The sequence below is a fragment of the Balaenoptera ricei genome, chromosome 9 (assembly GCF_028023285.1).
Source record: "Balaenoptera ricei isolate mBalRic1 chromosome 9, mBalRic1.hap2, whole genome shotgun sequence".
Classification (NCBI taxonomy): Eukaryota; Metazoa; Chordata; class Mammalia; order Artiodactyla; family Balaenopteridae; genus Balaenoptera; species Balaenoptera ricei.
The window spans coordinates 19020732-19038357 of NC_082647.1; the positions used below are offsets into that span (position 1 = coordinate 19020732).

The 17626-nt window shown below is 39.3% G+C and overlaps 1 protein-coding gene across 5 annotated transcripts in view; it reads left to right on the forward strand.

The window, feature by feature from the left end:
* Nucleotides 1-17626, forward strand: part of SLC35B4 (solute carrier family 35 member B4) — a 129981-nt gene that overhangs the window by 101808 nt on the left and 10547 nt on the right. For all 5 annotated transcript variants that reach the window (XM_059933350.1, XM_059933348.1, XM_059933349.1 and 2 more), the window contains 6 exons: nucleotides 8886-8999; nucleotides 11931-12033; nucleotides 13207-13256; nucleotides 15642-15723; nucleotides 15943-16003; nucleotides 17494-17603. In XM_059933350.1, the coding sequence (XP_059789333.1) occupies nucleotides 11944-12033; nucleotides 13207-13256; nucleotides 15642-15723; nucleotides 15943-16003; nucleotides 17494-17603 (393 nt within the window). In that variant the 5' untranslated portion in view covers nucleotides 8886-8999; nucleotides 11931-11943. The remainder of the gene's footprint in view (nucleotides 1-8885; nucleotides 9000-11930; nucleotides 12034-13206; nucleotides 13257-15641; nucleotides 15724-15942; nucleotides 16004-17493; nucleotides 17604-17626) is intronic.

Genomic DNA, 17626 nt, shown 5'->3' on the forward strand with positions numbered 1-17626 from the left:
TGCCAGTGTCCTTGTCCCCACGGTGAAACAGAGCCACCCCTCGCCTCTGCAGGAGACCTTCCAACACTAGCAGGTAGATCTGGTTCAGTCTCCTCCGGGGTCACTGCCCCTTCCCCTGGGTCCCGATGTGCACACTACTTTGTGTGTGCCCTCCAAGAGTGGAGTCTCTGTTTCCCCTAGTCCTGTCGAAGTCCTGCAATCAATTCCCACTAGGCTTCAAAGTCTGATTCTCTAGGAATTCTTCCTCCCATTGCCGGACCCCCAGGTTGGGAAGCCTGATGTGGGGCTCAGAACCTTCACTCCAGTGGGTGGACTTCTGTGGTATAAGTGTTTGCCAGTCTGTGATTCACCCACCCACCAGTTATGGGATTTGATTTTACTCTGATTGCGCCCCTCCTACCGTCTCACTGTGGCTTCTCCTTTGTCTTTGGATGCGGGGTATCTTTTTTGGTGAGTTCCAGTATCTTCCTGTCGATGATTGTCCAGCAGCTAGTTGTGATTCTGGTGTTCTCGCAAGAGGGAATGAGAGCACGTCCTTCTACTCCGCCATCTTGGTTCCTCCTCCGATCTTCTGAGACATTAATGTTGATCACTCTCTTGAGTTCCTCTGCAGATACTCTAATTTTTTGCTGTGTCCAGTGTGCTCTCCAAACTCTGGATCACCACACTCCAGAGGCCCTCCTTTCCACATCCTGCCTCTCCCCTTCTGTGCAGGTCCTACGCATGTATCATTCTGAATTATAGTTTTGTCCAGGTATTTGCCCAGGAGTGGGATTGCTGGATCATATGGTAATTCTATTTTTAGTTTTCTGAGGAACCTCCATACTGTTTTCCATAGTGGCTGCACCAATTTATATTCCTACCAACAGTGTAGGAGGGTTCCCTTTTCTCTACACCCTCTCCAGCATTTGTTATTGGTAGACTTTTTAATGATGGCCATTCTGACCAGTGTGAGGTGGTACCTCATTGTAGTTTTGATTCGCGTTTCTCTAATAATTATTGATGCTGAGCATCTTTTCATGTGCCTACTGGCCATGTGTATGTCTTCTTCGGAGAATTGTCTATTAAGGTCTTCTGCCCATTTTTCAAATGGGTTGTTTGTTTTTTTGTTGTTGTTGAGTTGTATGAGCTGTTTGTATACTTTGGAGATTAAGCCCTTGTCAGTTGCATCATTTGCAGATATTTTCTTCCATTCCATTGGTTGTCTTTTCGTTGTTTTGTTTTGTTTTGCTTTTATGGTTTCCTCTGCTATGCAAAAGCTTGTAAGTTTGATTAGGTCCCATTTGTTTATTTTGTTTTTACTTCTGTTGCCTTGGGAGACTAACCTACGAAAACATTGGTATGATTTATTACAGAGATTTGCCTATGCTCTCTTCTAAGAGTTTTATGGTGTCATATCTTACGTTTAAGTCTTTTTTTTTTTTTTTGGCTGTGTTGGTTCTTCGTTGCTGCACGCAGGCTTTCTCTGGTTGCAGCGAGCAGGGGCTACTCTTTGTTGTGGTGTGCAGGCTTCTCATTGCAGTGGCTTCTCTTGTAGTGGAGCACGGGCTCTACGCACATTGGGCTTCAGTAGTTGTGGCACGCGGGCTCAGTAGTTGTGGCTTAGGGCTCTAGAGCGGAGGCTCAGTAGTTGTGGTGGACGGGCTTAGTTGCTCTGGTGCATGTGGGATCTTCCTGGACCAGGGATCGAACCCGTGTCCCCTCCACTGACAGGCAGATTCTCAACCACTGCGCCACCAGGGAAGTCCCTTTATTAATGTTTTATAGTTCTCAGCATATAAGTCTTTCACCTCCTTGGTCAGGTTTATTCCTAGGGGTTTTGTGTGTGTGTGTGTGTGTGTGTGTGTGTGTGTGTGTGTGTGTGATTTTTGAAAGGTATTGCTTTTTTACATTCCCTTTCTGATATTTTATTGTTAGCATAAAGAAATGCAACTAATTTCTGAATGTTATTCTTGTATCCTGCTACTTTGCTGAGTTCATTTATTAGATTTAGTAGTTTTTGTGTGGAGTCCTTAAGGTTTTCTATATATAGTATCATGTCATCTGCATATAGTGACAATTTTACCTCTTTCCTTCCAATTTGAATACGTTTTATTTCTTTTTCTTGTCTGATTGCTGTGGTTAAGACTTCCAATACTGTGTTGAATAGAAGTGATGAGAATGGGCATCCTTGTCTTGTTCCAGATTTTAGCAGGAAGGCTTTCAGCTTTTCACCACTGAGTATTATATTGGCTGTGGGTTTGTCATAAATGGCTTTATTATGTTGAGATATGTTCCTTCTATACCCATTTTGGTAAGAGTTTTTATCATGAATGGGTGTTGAATTTTGTCAAATGCTTTTTCTGCATCTGTTGAGATGATTATTTTGTTTTCGACTTTTCTTTTGTTAAAGTGGTGTATTACATTGATTGGTTTGCCTATGTTGAACCATCCTTGTGAACTTGGGATGAATCCCACTTGGTTCTGGTGTATGATCTTTTTTATGTGTTGTTGGATTCAATTTGCTAATATTTTGTTGAGAATTTTTGCATCTATATTTATCAAAGATATTGGCCTGTAATTTTCTTTTTTTGGTGGTATCTTTGGTTTTGATATCAGGGTGATGGTGGCTTCATAAAATGTCTGTGGGAGTGTTCCCTCCTCTTCAGTCCTTTGGAAGGGTTTGAGAACGATCAGTATAAGTTCTTCTTTGTATGTTTGGTAGAATTTGCCTGTGAAGCCATCTGGTTCTGGACTTTTGTTTGTAGGGAGTTTTTTTGTTTTTAAGTTTTTTTTTGATGTGGACCATTTTTAAAGTCTTATTGAATTTGTTACAATATTTCTTTCTGTTTTATGTTTTGGTTTCTTGGCCATGAGGTATGTGGGATCTTAGCTCCCTGAGCAAGGATCGAACCCACACCCTCTGCAATGGAAGATGAAGTCTTAACCACTGGGCCACCAGGGAAGTCCCTGTAGGGCGTATTTTTAAATTGCAGATTCGATTTCTCTTCTAGTGATTGGTCTGTTCAAATTATCTATTTCTTCTTGATTCAGTTTGGTGGGCTGTATATTTCTGGAAAGTTGTCCATTTCTTCTAGGTTGTCAAATTTGTTGGCATATAATTGTTTATAGTATTCTCTTATGGTTTTTTGTATTTCTGTGGTATCACTTGAGCTTTCTCCTTTTTCATTTCTTATTTTGTTTATTTGGGTTCTCTCTCTTTTCTTCTTGGTGAGCCTGGCCAGAGATTTGTCAGTTTTGTTTACCCTTTCAAAGAACTAGCTCTTGGTTTTATTGATTTTTTTTCTATTGTCTTTTTAATCTCTATCTTATTTATTTCCTCCCCAATCTTTATTATTTCCTTCCTTCTGCTGACTTTAGGTTTTGTTTGTTCTTCTTTTTCTGATTCTTTTAGGTGGTAGGTTAGATTGTTTATTTGAAATTTTTCTTATTTTTTGAGGAAGGCCTGTATTGTTATGAACTTCCCTCTAAGAACTGCTTTTGCTGCATCCCATAGATTTTGTACGGTTGTGTTTTCATTGTCATTTGTATCAAGGTAATTTTTAATTTCCTTTTTGATTTCCTTGTTGACCCATTGGTTTTTTAGTAGCATGTTGTTCAGTCCCCATGTAATCGTTTTTTGTATTCTTCCTCAGTTCTTTTCCTGTGGTTGATTTCTAGTTTCATACTGCTGTGGTCAGAGAAGATGTTTGAAATAATTTCTATACTCTTAAATTTGTTGTGGTGAGTTTTGTGCCCTAGTATGTGGTCATTCCTAGAGAATGTTCCATGTTCACTTGAAAAGAATGTGTGTTCTGGGTTTTTTTTGGATGTAATGTCCTGCAAATATCAATTAAATATAACTGTTCTGTTGTATCATTTAGCATATCTGTCCATTGATGTGAGCAGGGTGTTAAAGTCTCCTACTATTATTGTGTTCCCATCAATTTCTCCCTTTATGTCTATTAGTATTTGTTTTATGTATTTGGGTGCTCCTATATTAGGTACATATATGTTGACAAGTGTAAAATCCTTTTCTTGTATTGATCCTTTTATCATTATATAGCATCCCTGTTTATCTTTTTTTATAGCCTTTGCTTTAAAGTCTATTTTGTCTGATATGAGTATTGCAACTCCTGCTTTCTTGTCATTTCTGTTTGCATGAAATATCTTTTTCCATCCCCTCACTTTCAATCCATGTGTGTCCTTTGCCCTAAGGTGTGTCTCTTGTAGGCAGCATATTGTAGGCTCTTGTTTATTTAATCCAGTGTGCCACGCTATGTGTTTTGATTGGAGCATTCAGTTCATTGACATTTAAGGTAATTATTGATACATATGTATTTATTGCCATTTTAAACCTTGTTTTCCAGTTGATTCTTTGTATCTTCTTTGTTTTTCTTTTTGTGGTTTGATGATTTCCTTTTATGCTTGTGTTCTTTTTGGTTTTTGTGAATCTATTGTATGTTTTTGATTTATGGTTGCCCTGTTATTCAAGTATGTTAACCCCCCTTCCTGTATCTGCTTGCTTTAGATGGATAGTCATATAGGCTCAAACATATTCTAAAAAAAAAAAAAAAAAAGAATTTGAATTTTCTTACCCTCCTTCCCCACATTTTATGATTTTGACGTCTTTTTTACATCTTCATGTTTATCCTTTTGCTGTTCCTTGTGTTTATCTTCACTTTCACAAGTAGGTTTTGTTTTTTCTTTTTGATCTGTATACTGGCTAATTTAAGTGATTTACTTTCCAGTTGTGATTTCCTCCTTCCTGTATCTTCTTGCTTCTTTTCTATTTAGAGCAGACCTTTCAATGTGTCTTTTAGGATAGCTTTAGAATTGCTGTATTCTTTTAGTTGTTACTTGTCTGAGAAATTCTTTATTTCTCCTCCTATTCTAAATGATAATCTTGCTGGGTAGAATATTCTGGGCTGCAGATCTTTCCCTTTCAAGACTATGTATATATTTTGCTACTCCCTTCTGGCCCTCAGTGTTTCTGTAGAGAAATCAGCTGATAGCCTTATGGGGGTTCCCTTGTAATTAACTCTTTGTTTTTCTCTTGCTGTCTTTAGAATCCTCTCTTTAACTTTTGCCATTTTTATTATATGTCTTGGTGAAGGTCTGTTTGGGTTCATCTTGTTTAGGACCCTCTGTGCTTCCTGTATCTGGATATCTGTTTCCTTCTTTAGGTTTGGGAAGCTTTTAGCCATAATTTCTTCAAATACATTTTTAACCCCCTTTTCTCTTTCTTCTCCTTCTGGAATCCCTATTATATGTAGATTGGCATGCTTTATATTATCCCACAGGTCTCTTTTATTGCTTTCATTTTTTTTTTTTTTCATTTGGCTTTCTGTCTGCTGTTTTGATTGGGTAATTTCCATTATTCTATCTTTCAGATCACTTATTCTTTCTTCTGTATTATTCATTCTATTCATTGCCTTTACCTCAGCTTTTGTCTTGGCAAATGATTTTTAAATTTTTCTTGGCTCCTCCTTATAGTTTCTAGTTCCTTTTTACAGTAATTTGCATTTCTGTCAATAGCCTTTCTTAATTCTTTCAGTATTTTCATTACCTGTTTTTTGAACTTGGTGTCTATTAGACTGAAGAGGTCTGTTTCTTCAGGGGAATTCTCTTGGTCTTTTAACTGGGAGTCGTTCCTCTACTTCTTCATTTTGCTTGTATTTCTCTTACTGTGTGAGTTTAGGAGGAACAATTATCTACTGTAGTCTTGGAGGGCTATTTATATGCGGGAGTGTCCCTGCGTAGCTTGTGTGGGTTTAATTTTTTTTTGGCGTGAGGGCTGTTTTTGGTTTGGATATTTGCTGTCTCTTTCCTCAGGGTGTGCTGGCTGTCTCCACACAGCCAACCCCAGTCCTCTCCCCGAGGTCTGACCTCCGAAGCCTGAGCCTCAGCACCCAGCCCCGACCCTCCCCAGGGGACAAGCGACCCAAGCTGGGGAGTGCTGGCAGCACTGACCTTCTATGCAGGTCTCTCTCTGCAAACAGGGTGCTGTGCTCTCCTCCGAGGCTCTGAAGCCCCCCCTCTGTCCCAGCTGATTTTGCCACCAGTGAGGGGACTTCCCCGGGTGCAGGAACCTTTCCTCCTTCACAACTCCCCCAAAGGGGTGCAGATCCCATCCGGATTCCTTTCTCTCTCTTTTTTTCTTTTTTCTTTTGCCCTACTCAGTTATGTGGAGATTTTCTTGCCCTTTTGGAAGTCTGAGGTCTTCTGCCAGCGTTCAGTAGATATTCTGTGAGAATTGTTCCACATGCAGATGTATTTTTGATGCATTTGTGGGAGAAGGTGAGCTCCATGTCCTACTCCTCTGCCACCTTGATATGATCCTATTATGGTGCCTTTTAAAACATCCTATGAAGAATACACTTTAGAAGTGAATCATTTTTTGAAATAGTTTATTTTTAACTTTCATACAGTCCTCATATTCTAGATCATGTTTGCTTAAAGTGAGGCATCCCACATTCATTCAGTTGCTTGGGTGAAAGCCAGACTCGGTGTCCAGAGATTGGTGGTGTGAAGATGAATAGGACGGTCCTCTAACCATCCCCACAGGGCACTGGGTTCCTACTGTCTCATAGTCCATGTTTGGCAGGGATCAGGTCTCATTCAATTGGCAGCTCCCTCTCAGCCAGCACCTACCTGCACACACAGTAGGTTCTTGATAATTACTCTTTAATTGAATTGTCCTAAGCTTTCAGGAAAGAGAAAATGGAAGGGAAAACAAGAAGTATAATGAGCTCTTTTTGGACTAAGTCTTGTGCTTGGTGATTTATGTATATTTTCTCATTGAATCCTCACTATGACGTTAAAAACACATCACTTCTATTTTACAGTTGAGAAAAATTGCTCAACAAATGTCTTTAAAAGGGTTCCTATACTTAGATTGAAGGTATCCTAGTGTTTTAGTCTTTGCCTTTTTCCCTCTGTTAAGTGCGTTTCAGGGACTGGCTTATTTACTCTACCATAAACCAATGAGATAGGCCCTAATACTGTTCCCATTTTAAAGATAAGAAAACTAAACTTAGGGTAATAAACTTCTACTGTCATAAGGTTAGCAGCATAGCTGGATATCCGGCATGTCATTGTGTGCTTTTAAGCACTGTGGACTGGCTGTCAACCCTGTGACAGCAGGTAAGAATTACCTGTGCATCTTACACACACACACACACACACACACACACACACACACCCCTCCAAGCCCTTTCCCCAGACCTGCACTAGTGGTTTTCAACTCTGGATGCACATTAGGATCTAGTGGGAAGCAAGCTTTCAAATCCAGAGCCCCACCCCACCTGGGAGGGTGAGGCTTCTCGGGCTTACGGTTGTTAAAGAGCAGCCTAGCCGGAGTTGAAGAGCACTGTGCCAGGAGCTATCTGGAGCTAAAGCTCCCTCTCCTGCCACTCATATTTAGGCTAATGGTTTTAATTAGCTCCTAGAATGAGGTAAATGTCTTACATGGTTATTTATGGATTCCTGCAACGTTTAGCCCTGTCCCTCAAACATAAGGAGTGCTAAAAGAAAACGTTGAATTGGATATAGAGCAGTAGTTTTCAAGGAAACCTTCATAGGTAGTAGAGCCTAAAGCGGAACAAGAGTTCCGCTTCCGATGGTAAGCACAGCTCTGTACGGGAATGGCTTATGCTTGGCGTTGTTTATTTTTATGCCTGATGGGAGTATTTAGGAATGTGATCCTTGGCGTTGCTGTTTGATGTTAATACCACCAATAGAGAATGGAGTTGTTTTTAATAAATAGCATTATATTAATATATAATAATACAATTAAATCCCTCTAATCACTGGGTTTGGGTAAATGTCTTTGGTGAAGATGAAAATACAGAACAGGGTGCTATATTTTGTAATATGGGATTATTGGTAATGTGGGAACTCTGGAGGCCTCAGGAGAGCAAAGACAACTGCTCCCTTTGTCCTTCTTCCAGTGATTGGGCAGTGCCTCATGGAGGACAAGCTCAAGAAAACCACAACATTTTAAGTAACTGACTTTCACAGAGTGCCTCAAGAGGGATGTCAGAGGAATTTTTCTGCCTTGTAGATTTGCTCCTAACAGTCACTGTGGAAGATTCCCCAACCTTTAAGTGGATCACTGAAGAGGTTCCATTGAATTCCACGAACGTTTGTTGAGTCCCTGATACGTTTGCGTTAAGGGCGGTGGAGACTAGTAAGACAGCCGCAGTGCTCCTCAGTCTTGCCTTCGTTATTGCCCCTCCCCCCAGCCCCACCAAAGACCCTTTGTAGACATTTTTTCCTAATCATCCCTCTGCAGGTACAGTATATATGGACTTATGTGCTGTACGTATATCCCTTGCTTTATACTTAGAAAAATAGTAAGATTCTGCCCCCAGTCTCCCACCATTGTTGCCCCCATGGGGATTCTGTCTAAGGTAACATCCCTGTCATTAACACTGGGTAGGAGTCTTTGATTGACAGCAGTCTCGGAGATATCCTGGTTGGGAGGATATGTAAACATTACAGGAGACCTGAGCATATTTCTGACCTTGGGCCTTGTGCCCAAGCTGACGAGGATCTGGACTAAAGCCCTCTTGGTTAAGTGAGGATCTCAACGAGAACCTATGACCACCTTCCTACAGTTTACTGGGAAAGTTGTATCATAGTTCTAGGAACGAGCGTTATCATTCTTACTCATGGCCTGCTATACCTGTGGAAGAGTAAAGGAAGAAAGCTGACGTTCTTCTCTGTGGGTCTCTTGCTAAGTGTGTGTGATCCGTGGGATATGAAAACTGAGATAAAGCAGGACAGTGGGTAACAGAAATCCATCTTCCCTGTTATTCTGAACTATGAATAAAACAATTCTTAGTGCTCTTTATCTCAGTTTTCTGTGTCTTTTTTTTTTCTTTTTATTATTCACTACACAGGAAGCATCCAGGATGCGGGAACATTGTGACATTTGCACAATTTTTATTTATCGCTGTGGAAGGCTTCCTCTTTGAAGCTGATTTGGGAAGGAAGCATCCAGTTATCCCAATAAGGTATGGCACATTGAAGTCTCTTTTTAGCCTTTTTTTTTTTTTTTAAATTAAGAGCTTTTCTGGTACCTATATAAAAGGAATATGAGGCATTGTTTTATAAGATTGGTATCAAAGATATCAGTAGAATAATTCATTTTCTGAATTTAATACATTGTGACGCTCCAGGGAGCCTATTTTTAGAATAAAATTCCTGCCACGACACTTAAAATAACTCTGATGGAGGCAACTGTATATATGTGTGTGTGTGTCTGTCTGTCTGTCTGTGTCTGTCTGGTATATGGTCAAAGGCCTGGTATAACAACCAATTTTTAACCAGTTATGCATATTTTCCTCTTGTTGGTAAAGTTATCAAATATGTTAAGAGTGGTATCGTTGTTACTTTTAAAAGACTAATGGCTTTTGGAGATAGAGCTGTTAGTTACACAACATTGTAAGTGTACTAAATACCACCGAATTGTTCACTTTAAAATGGTAGATTTTATGTTATGTGACTTTCACCTCAATCAAAAGAAAATGAATGGCAAGCTAAGGTAAAATTGTTGCTTCCAGACCTCCATCCATTAGTCCAAAGTTGCATAACTATACTCATGGGGCCAAACAGAAAACAGGGTAGATCTTATAATAAACACTGTATTGAAAACAGCATTCTTGCTGTGAGAGACTTGAAATCAAAGTGTATGTTTTTAATTTAATTTAATTTTTATTTTATATTGGGGTATAGTTGATTTACAATGTATTAGTTTCAGGTGTACAGCAAAGTGATTCAGTTATACATATACATATATCCATTCTCTTTCAGATTCTTTTCCTGTATAGGTTATTACAGAATACTGAGTAGAGTTCCCTGTGCTGTACAATAGGTCCTTGTTGTTTAATTAAATTAAAAGAAAAAGAAAGAACCACACACATACAAAGTGTAATCCGTCCAGTTGTATTTAGTAGGATAGTGTCACTTAATCTCTTTGAGAGGGATGTTCTGGTGTGAATGCATCCAAGGACTGGCTAAGATTCATTGGTGTTATTTTGCAGCCTTCCTGAGTAGCCCGCTATAGAAAATCTGGCTGAATTTTGTTACTAATATTGTATTTTTAAATATCCCAAGGTGATGCTAAATATTCTGAATACTTTCCCTTCCCCCATTGGCTTTAGTATCTGCATAAAATTTTCTGCTCCCAAGACCAGCATTTATATCAGAGTAGGAGCCCCAGCATTTTTTTATTCCTCTGGTCCTTTCCTCCTCCTTCCACTATTTCTTTCTTCTCTGGCTGCCACTAGCATAGTTCAGGAATGTATTCACTCTCGCCATGACTTTTATAGTAATAGCATCGTTGGCTGATCTCCTGCCTATCACCTCTTCATCCCTCCATTTCAGCTTCCTACCATTGTATCATGACACCCACTCCACATGCACTCAGGTCACCATTAGATTCAAAGTGAAGCCCAAACTCCCTAACCTGCCCTTGGAGGCTCCCCATGAACCTGCCCTGACAACCATGCTCCCATGTGTGCAATTCGTGCCGGCCATTTTATTTTCTATCTGGGAGCCCTAATCAAAATCTTGCTTGTGTCATTCATCCCCATGAGCGATTTCTAGGCAATACTATGTAGGTAGCGATGTGGAATAGTTGGAATTAATTATCCTGAAAGAACTTGATGACCTCTATCTGCAGATGGCATCTTTTCAAGACGGAACTAGGAAAATTGGGCAAGAAAGCTTGTGAAATCACCAGTAGTATATTATTTAGAAGCTGTGAAGTAGCTCTGACCAGTAACTTTGCATGTGTGTATTACTGTGTTCTGCATTCATTCTGAAGCTCTTCAGACTTTCCAGACTGTGTTCATTTAGCCCTGGTGTGGCTGCCTGTGAGGGCAGATAGCCCCCTACCTCACCAGGAACGCAAAATTGGTTCTTGTCAGGAAGATAACTTGAGACTCAGTGCTGTCACCTTCTCCAGATGTGCAAAGGTGAAAAGGATGGGGATCTGTGCTCAAAGACTTCCGACATTTCCTGAAGAATATGGAACCACTTATTCACTTTTGCCCTGCATTCTTTAGCCATGTACTTCACATATTATTTTTCTCTTTTTGAATGTATTAGGTTGAATCATATGAAATTGCTGATGTTCAACCCCTTTTGACCTACCAAAAAACGGCATTTTAAATGGTTTAAGCTGATTTGTGTGAAAGGCATCTTAAAAATTATTTAATTAATATTAATTTATTTATAACTTGTTATTTGTGTTCATCCCTTTATCTTTCTAAATGATTAGAGTTCCTGGATTTCTTTTAGTTTTTGCTTTTTATTATTATTTAAAGACCTATACATTCTCAAAAAACAGGGGCCCTAATTTTAAATACAAATCTATGCAAGTCAAATGATGCCCTCATTAATTTGGAGGCCACTGGTTCAAAAGATGGGATAATTTTAACAGTTGCTAGGGTGAAAGTAACCCTTGACTTAGCACATCTTTTCTTTAGAAACAGTGAAAATTAATAGTATAAACAAGTGTATAGAGGAAATATTTGAGAGAGTTTAACAATTTTTAAGTTCTTTAGAGCTACATGAAAATTATACACAAAGAACTGATACAATAATAAAAATTATCCATTCACTTTAAAAAACCTATTGCTGTCTATCAGGTAACTCTTTTTGAAGCCTCGTTTATAGTTGCTGTACGTACTAGAAAAATATTAAAATAGTGTTTCTTGGAACACATTCTATAGTTCAAACTTTTTCCATGTTATTCTGGCTTTGTGAAGTATTTTCAAATGTACTTGGTGCTTGACTTTACATTATAATAGTGATACGATCTTTTAATCCAGAGGAAATAAGCATAATACTTTTTTAACCAAAAATATGTATTTCCTTCGCTACTTGATTTTCTTGAAATCATGGATCCTGTGTGACGAGCTGCTGTCTCTGCCTCTCAGGTACTACGCCGTAATGGTGACCATGTTCTTCACCGTCAGCGTGGTGAACAACTACGCCCTGAATCTCAACATCGCCATGCCCCTGCACATGATATTTAGATCTGTAAGTCTGCCGGCTCATGTGAACCTGTTCTTCTGGAAAATGCAGCAAAGTGGGTCCATTAAACACATGACAAAAGTAGAAAGGGCCTATAAGGAGTAAAGTCTAGGGTGTAAGAATAGGTCTCATGGATGAATAAGCAGAGGCTGGCAAAGTAGGGCAAAAAGAGAAATATGAAAGTGGATGGTTTACTTTTACTTATCAGAGGTCTTACAGGTGATTAATAAAAGGAAAGTTAAAATTTCCCTGGATAACAGATTTTATCTTTAATATTCTTCATCTGGTTGGTTTTATATTCGTTCTTGCTATGAATGTTATTTAACTTATTTCTCATCACTTTTTGTTTCTTCCATGAAATTACGTTTACTTCTAGTACATGATATAGATACTTCTCTTTTCTGATTTTTTTTGAAAATAGAAACTTCAGATAATTACATAAAAGGAAATTCTTGATGAAGGTAGGGTTTCTTCCAAAGCAGCAGAGGTTTTCATCTTTGCCTCATGCATGGTGGGAGAGCCAGTTTGCATATAAATAAGAACAGAGTGTTCCCTGAAGAACAGGAAAGGAACTCAAGGGGGAATATAGTTAGGATTGCAGAAGAATGCAAAATGGGTAAAAATTGGAATTATAACTTTTCTGTGTGGCCTGAGATTTTTGTGAGATGGAATGTGCGGTCCCTAAAGCAACTTTCCTGAGCTGATTATAATGACTAAGATGACCTTCAGAGCATTGATCACAGAATAGACTTTCAATAGACACTTGCTGGTTGATTGACAACTGTCCAGACAAGAGACAGATCCCTGCTCAACTTCATTCAGTCAAACTGTGGGTGAGGAGAAGCTTATTAAAGGCTCTTATAAATTAGATGGGAAATTGGACAAAAATAAGTCTATAACATACTTCATTCCTGCTAGCCCAGCTTCAGCTTTGACCCCTTATTGAGAATTGATCATTTTTATTCTCATTGTCAACTTTAACATGTTGTATTATTTTACGTGTAGATTGTTATGGTTTGGAATTTTTGCCATCCTAACAACATAGTGAACCTCACTGATCATTCATCCGAACCTCCTCCTTTCCAGCTGTTTCCCCCACCTTGCCCCTGTTCATACTTATCTTGGATTGTGTTATCTTCTTCCCCTAGTGCACTAAAACTCTGTTGTCTCTTTTCACAGGGTTCTCTAATTGCCAACATGATTCTAGGAATTATCATTTTGAAGAAAAGGTAAACAATACTCTTTTATATTTTGTGTATAGGAAGGATAAGCTGAGCCCCAGCCATAAGCTCATCTGGATTCCTTTTCTCATAGTGATGATAAGTTTGCGCTTGGCCATCTGCCTTGTTTCTTAGTTCTGTCTGTGACAGTGGTGCCCATTCCTGAGGCAGTGGACCAGGTAAGAGGCCCCACCTGTGGCTTTGGAGCAGCATATTCTCTGTGTAGAATTAATAAACTCTTGTCATTGTTGAATCTCTAGTACCATACTAATCTACGAAGCCAATTGATCTAGAACTTCAGTGTCCCACGTGGTCACCACCGGCTACATGTGACTATTTACATTTAAATTTAAATATTAAAAAGTAAATAAAATTAAATATATAGTTTCTCCATCTCACTATTCACATTTTAAGTGCTCAGTAGCCACATGTGGCTAGTGGTGACCGTCTTGGAGAGCCCAGATGTGGAACATTGCCAGCTTCACTGAAGGTCTGTGGGACAGTGCTGTCCTAGGAAGTGTACAACACAACGAGCTAAGAAATAATCGTACGTATTATAAAGAAAATTCCTAACAAAGGCCCAAGTGGCCAAACAAGATGCAATGAAAAGTTTCAGGACCGTTCTTTGTAACTGTCACCAGTGGCTCTCTCTGGGTACGGTTGGGAAATATCAGAAGTATCTGGGGTGCTGTTTCCAAGCATTTGTCTCTCACCTTCATTCGGAGCCTCACTCCCAGGGAGGAGAGGTGTGTGGGGCAGAGACAGCCCATGCAGTCTGGAACACTTCTCAGGGGGAAGTTCATCCTCACTGCTCAGACCAAAATCGTGCAAGTTGGTGCCTGCTTTTCAGTGTATTCAGTACCCAGCCCGAAGTATTAAAACTCTACCAGCTTGGAAAGTAGCTGTCAGTTCAGTGTGGGAAGCTAGAGTTTTTAAGTAATAAGGGCTGTGTCATGAAAAGGCTCCTTATCATGGCTCTTTATCTCCTGAGGCTTATGTATTCCCCAGATAAGCACCATTGTAGTTGATTTCTTTTCTAGGTTCTCTCTATTCATGCATACGGAGGTAATGGTCAGGTTCATTATCTTTGAAGTGACCCCTGTGCTTCTTGGTAGTGTAAAGTTCACATTGGGACAGACCCGTGGTCTTTCCAACTTTTGATTTTGGCGCATAGCAGGGATACATATATATATGTATAATATATAATTCCTTATTATAAAAGGAATGTATTCTCCTGACATACCCCAAATGTCAGGGGCCTTAAACATTGCAGTTTTCCTTAAGAGCTTGTTTTTAGTCTGTCATCTTGAATCTCTCTAAGTCTTTTTTGACTCTCTCCAGTCTATATCACCCAGAGAACAGGAATTTCCCTAAGCTAACTGTCTAATATCATGGATTAGTAATTATCTCCTTTTGTTTATCTTGAGTAGCACCCTTCAAGTTTATAGTGTGTTCCCCTTTCCAGGATTTGAAGACCAAATCTATATTCACCTTAACCATGACCTTCATTATTGTTTAGACCTCTCTGTCTGATCTTTGCAGGCTGAAGAGTGCCCTTATGTTTCTCTCTGCCCGCAGCAGTGCCTGTGTCCTCGCCCGCCCCTCTTCTCTATCGCGGTGCTCTTGGCCCCTTGCTCTGCCCCTCAGCCAGTTCCGTTGGCCTTTTTCTGAGGCGCTGTGACCAGAACTATACAAAGTATTTGAGTAGAAAACTTCAGATGTAAGGTTTTAACTTCTTTTCATTCCTGTCTGAGGCCTTTTGCTTTATCACCAAGAGCCTGAGAGGGATGTTAATTGATACTATTTTAGTTAATGTGAAATGCCGCTGTTATTACTGGTAATAGTCCTATTAGTTTAATATTACTTGCTTTATCCAACTATGCCAACATTTAAAAACAATATTTAAGAGACGTAAAAACAGTCCCCTCCCCTGAAAAGGGACAGTTGAATTCTTTTCTGCGTGTGGAGTCCTGCTGCTGGTCCCTGACATTCCTTCCGTCCTTCCTCTGCGTGCTGTGTCTCTTCACACTCAGGTCTGGGCCCCAGAAGCCAGGAGAAGCAACAGGCATCCCTTAAGATCTATCAGGCTTTCATCTGGACTCGAGAGCAGGATGGGCTGTCATGTCTGGTCTGTCTTTGTTTTCTGATGAAACAATCTATTGGTGCCCAAACTATGGGAAACAAACTGTCTTAAACACCACCAGAAAGGGCGTTGTTTAGAAACTCGTCAGCATCCTGATTCTTTCGCGCACAGACTTACGTGGACTCTGCTGGGAAGTGATCCCCTTGACTGTGTTTAGGTGATGTGTGCTCTCATGAACCATCTGACTGTCAACATCATGTGGAACTTTGTATCTGTGCTTTCCTGAGGTGCTCTTTTTCTTATTTTTGCAGATACAGTGTATTCAAATATACCTCCATTGCCCTGGTGTCTGTGGGGATATTTATTTGCACTTTCATGTCAGCAAAGCAGGTGGTAAGAATCTGTTCACAAATGATTTCTATTCACTACTTGCCTTGGGGGCCCAGGTACTTATTAATGATATAATAAATGTAAATGCTCATGTAATACAAGGATTTACATCTCTGAAAGAGAAGAGTAGAGGGAAATGGGTAACATAAATATTTCCCTTGTATCGAGGCCCCTTGAATGTAGCTCTGGTCTCTGTGCCTCGTATTTTTCCTTATTTCCTAGACTTCCCAGTCCAGCTCGAGCGAGAATGACGGATTCCAGGCATTCGCATGGTGGTTGCTAGGCAAGTACAGTAATTACAATAAAGCTAATTGCCTCTGCAGTTCTGTTTTCAGAGGTTTCTCCTAAGGGATATGTTTCTTGGCAAGAAGCTTCGGCTAAACAAATTATGCCATAGAAGAGAGAGGCATCTGGGATTATTTATCTCTGAACCTTAGGGTTCAAGAAACGAAAAAAAAAAAAAAGTCTGTATTCATGGTAGCGTGTTCTACAGCATGGATGCTTTCTTGGTTGCCACTGGTGTAGAAAGAAAGTTCTGTGTCTAGTTGCCCATCACACTCTCTGGGAGCAGTAGAGTATCATCCATTTCTTTATGATCTGTCTGCTGAGCGGAAGCTTCTACAAAAGGAGGGCACATTACAGCAGTTGACTCTTTAAATTTCCAAGGGACCCATTTCTAAATCTTAGATTTATTTTCCCCATAAGCTGTTCCACATGGCAATGTTCCCAAACCTGACGGATCATCACAATCTCCTGGGGAGTTTTTAAAAATACAAATATCTCTTTGTTGAATTAATTAAACAACTCCTATAGAGCTTTGCCCTTGCTGTGTATGATAGAGAGGGGAAAGTTAGTGATGGCAATAAGATATTGAGACTGACCAAATGGAAGAAAAGTAGCAATGAAAGAACTGCATTCTCCTCACCTCTTGACTTTGAAACTTTATCTCTTTAGGTTGTTGTTCTTAACATAGAAAGCTCTTTATCAACTATTAGAAAGATACTTTATCCAATAAGAACTTGCAAAAGACATGAACACACAATTCATGGGGACAAAATTAATGTTCAGTAAACTTATGTTCAGCCTTGCTAGTCTAGTAATCAAGGAAATGCAAATTGAAACCAAAATGCAGTACCTTTTAATTTTGGTCTCTTATATTGGCAAGATAATAAATGATTATTCTCATTGCTGCTGAGGATGCAGTAGGGCAACCATTTTCATGTAAACTGTTTATGGTAAATTGACACAGCCTTTCTGGGAAAAGAAGTATGTGTATGTATTGAGTTTTTAAAATGTCTACAACCTTTGACTCAGTAATCCCCCTTTATGAGAGTTTATCCTAAGGAAATAATCAACATTTTGTTTAAAGATTTGTGTACTAGGATGTACATTGATTTTAATGATGAAATAATTGGAAGTAATCTAACCATTCTCCTATTATAAGACATTTAAGTATGGTACATCCACATGAGAGAATAATATGCAGCCATACTTTTGAAAAAATTTTAATGAATGACTTGAAGGAAAATCCAGGAAAAAGGTCATGAAGAAAGCAAGATATAAAATTATATATTCATTATGATCCTGTCTCAGCATAAAATATCTACCTAAGTATATATACAGAGAGAGATAGTATTGTGGTTGATTTTTCTTTTAAAATTTTGTACATGTTCCACATTTAGTGTGTAATGTTTGTAGAACTTAATGTTCATTAAGAAAAGATCTGGAAGTTAGCAAATGCAGGCATCTTGTAACTCGATGTTTGCTTTTTAGGTATTGGGGCACTGACTTTCGCTCTTCTGATGTCAGCAAGGATGGGTATTTTCCAAGAGACTCTGTACAAACAATTTGGGAAACACTCCAAGGAGGCTTTGTTTTATAACGTAAGCAGTTTCTTGAACCCAGG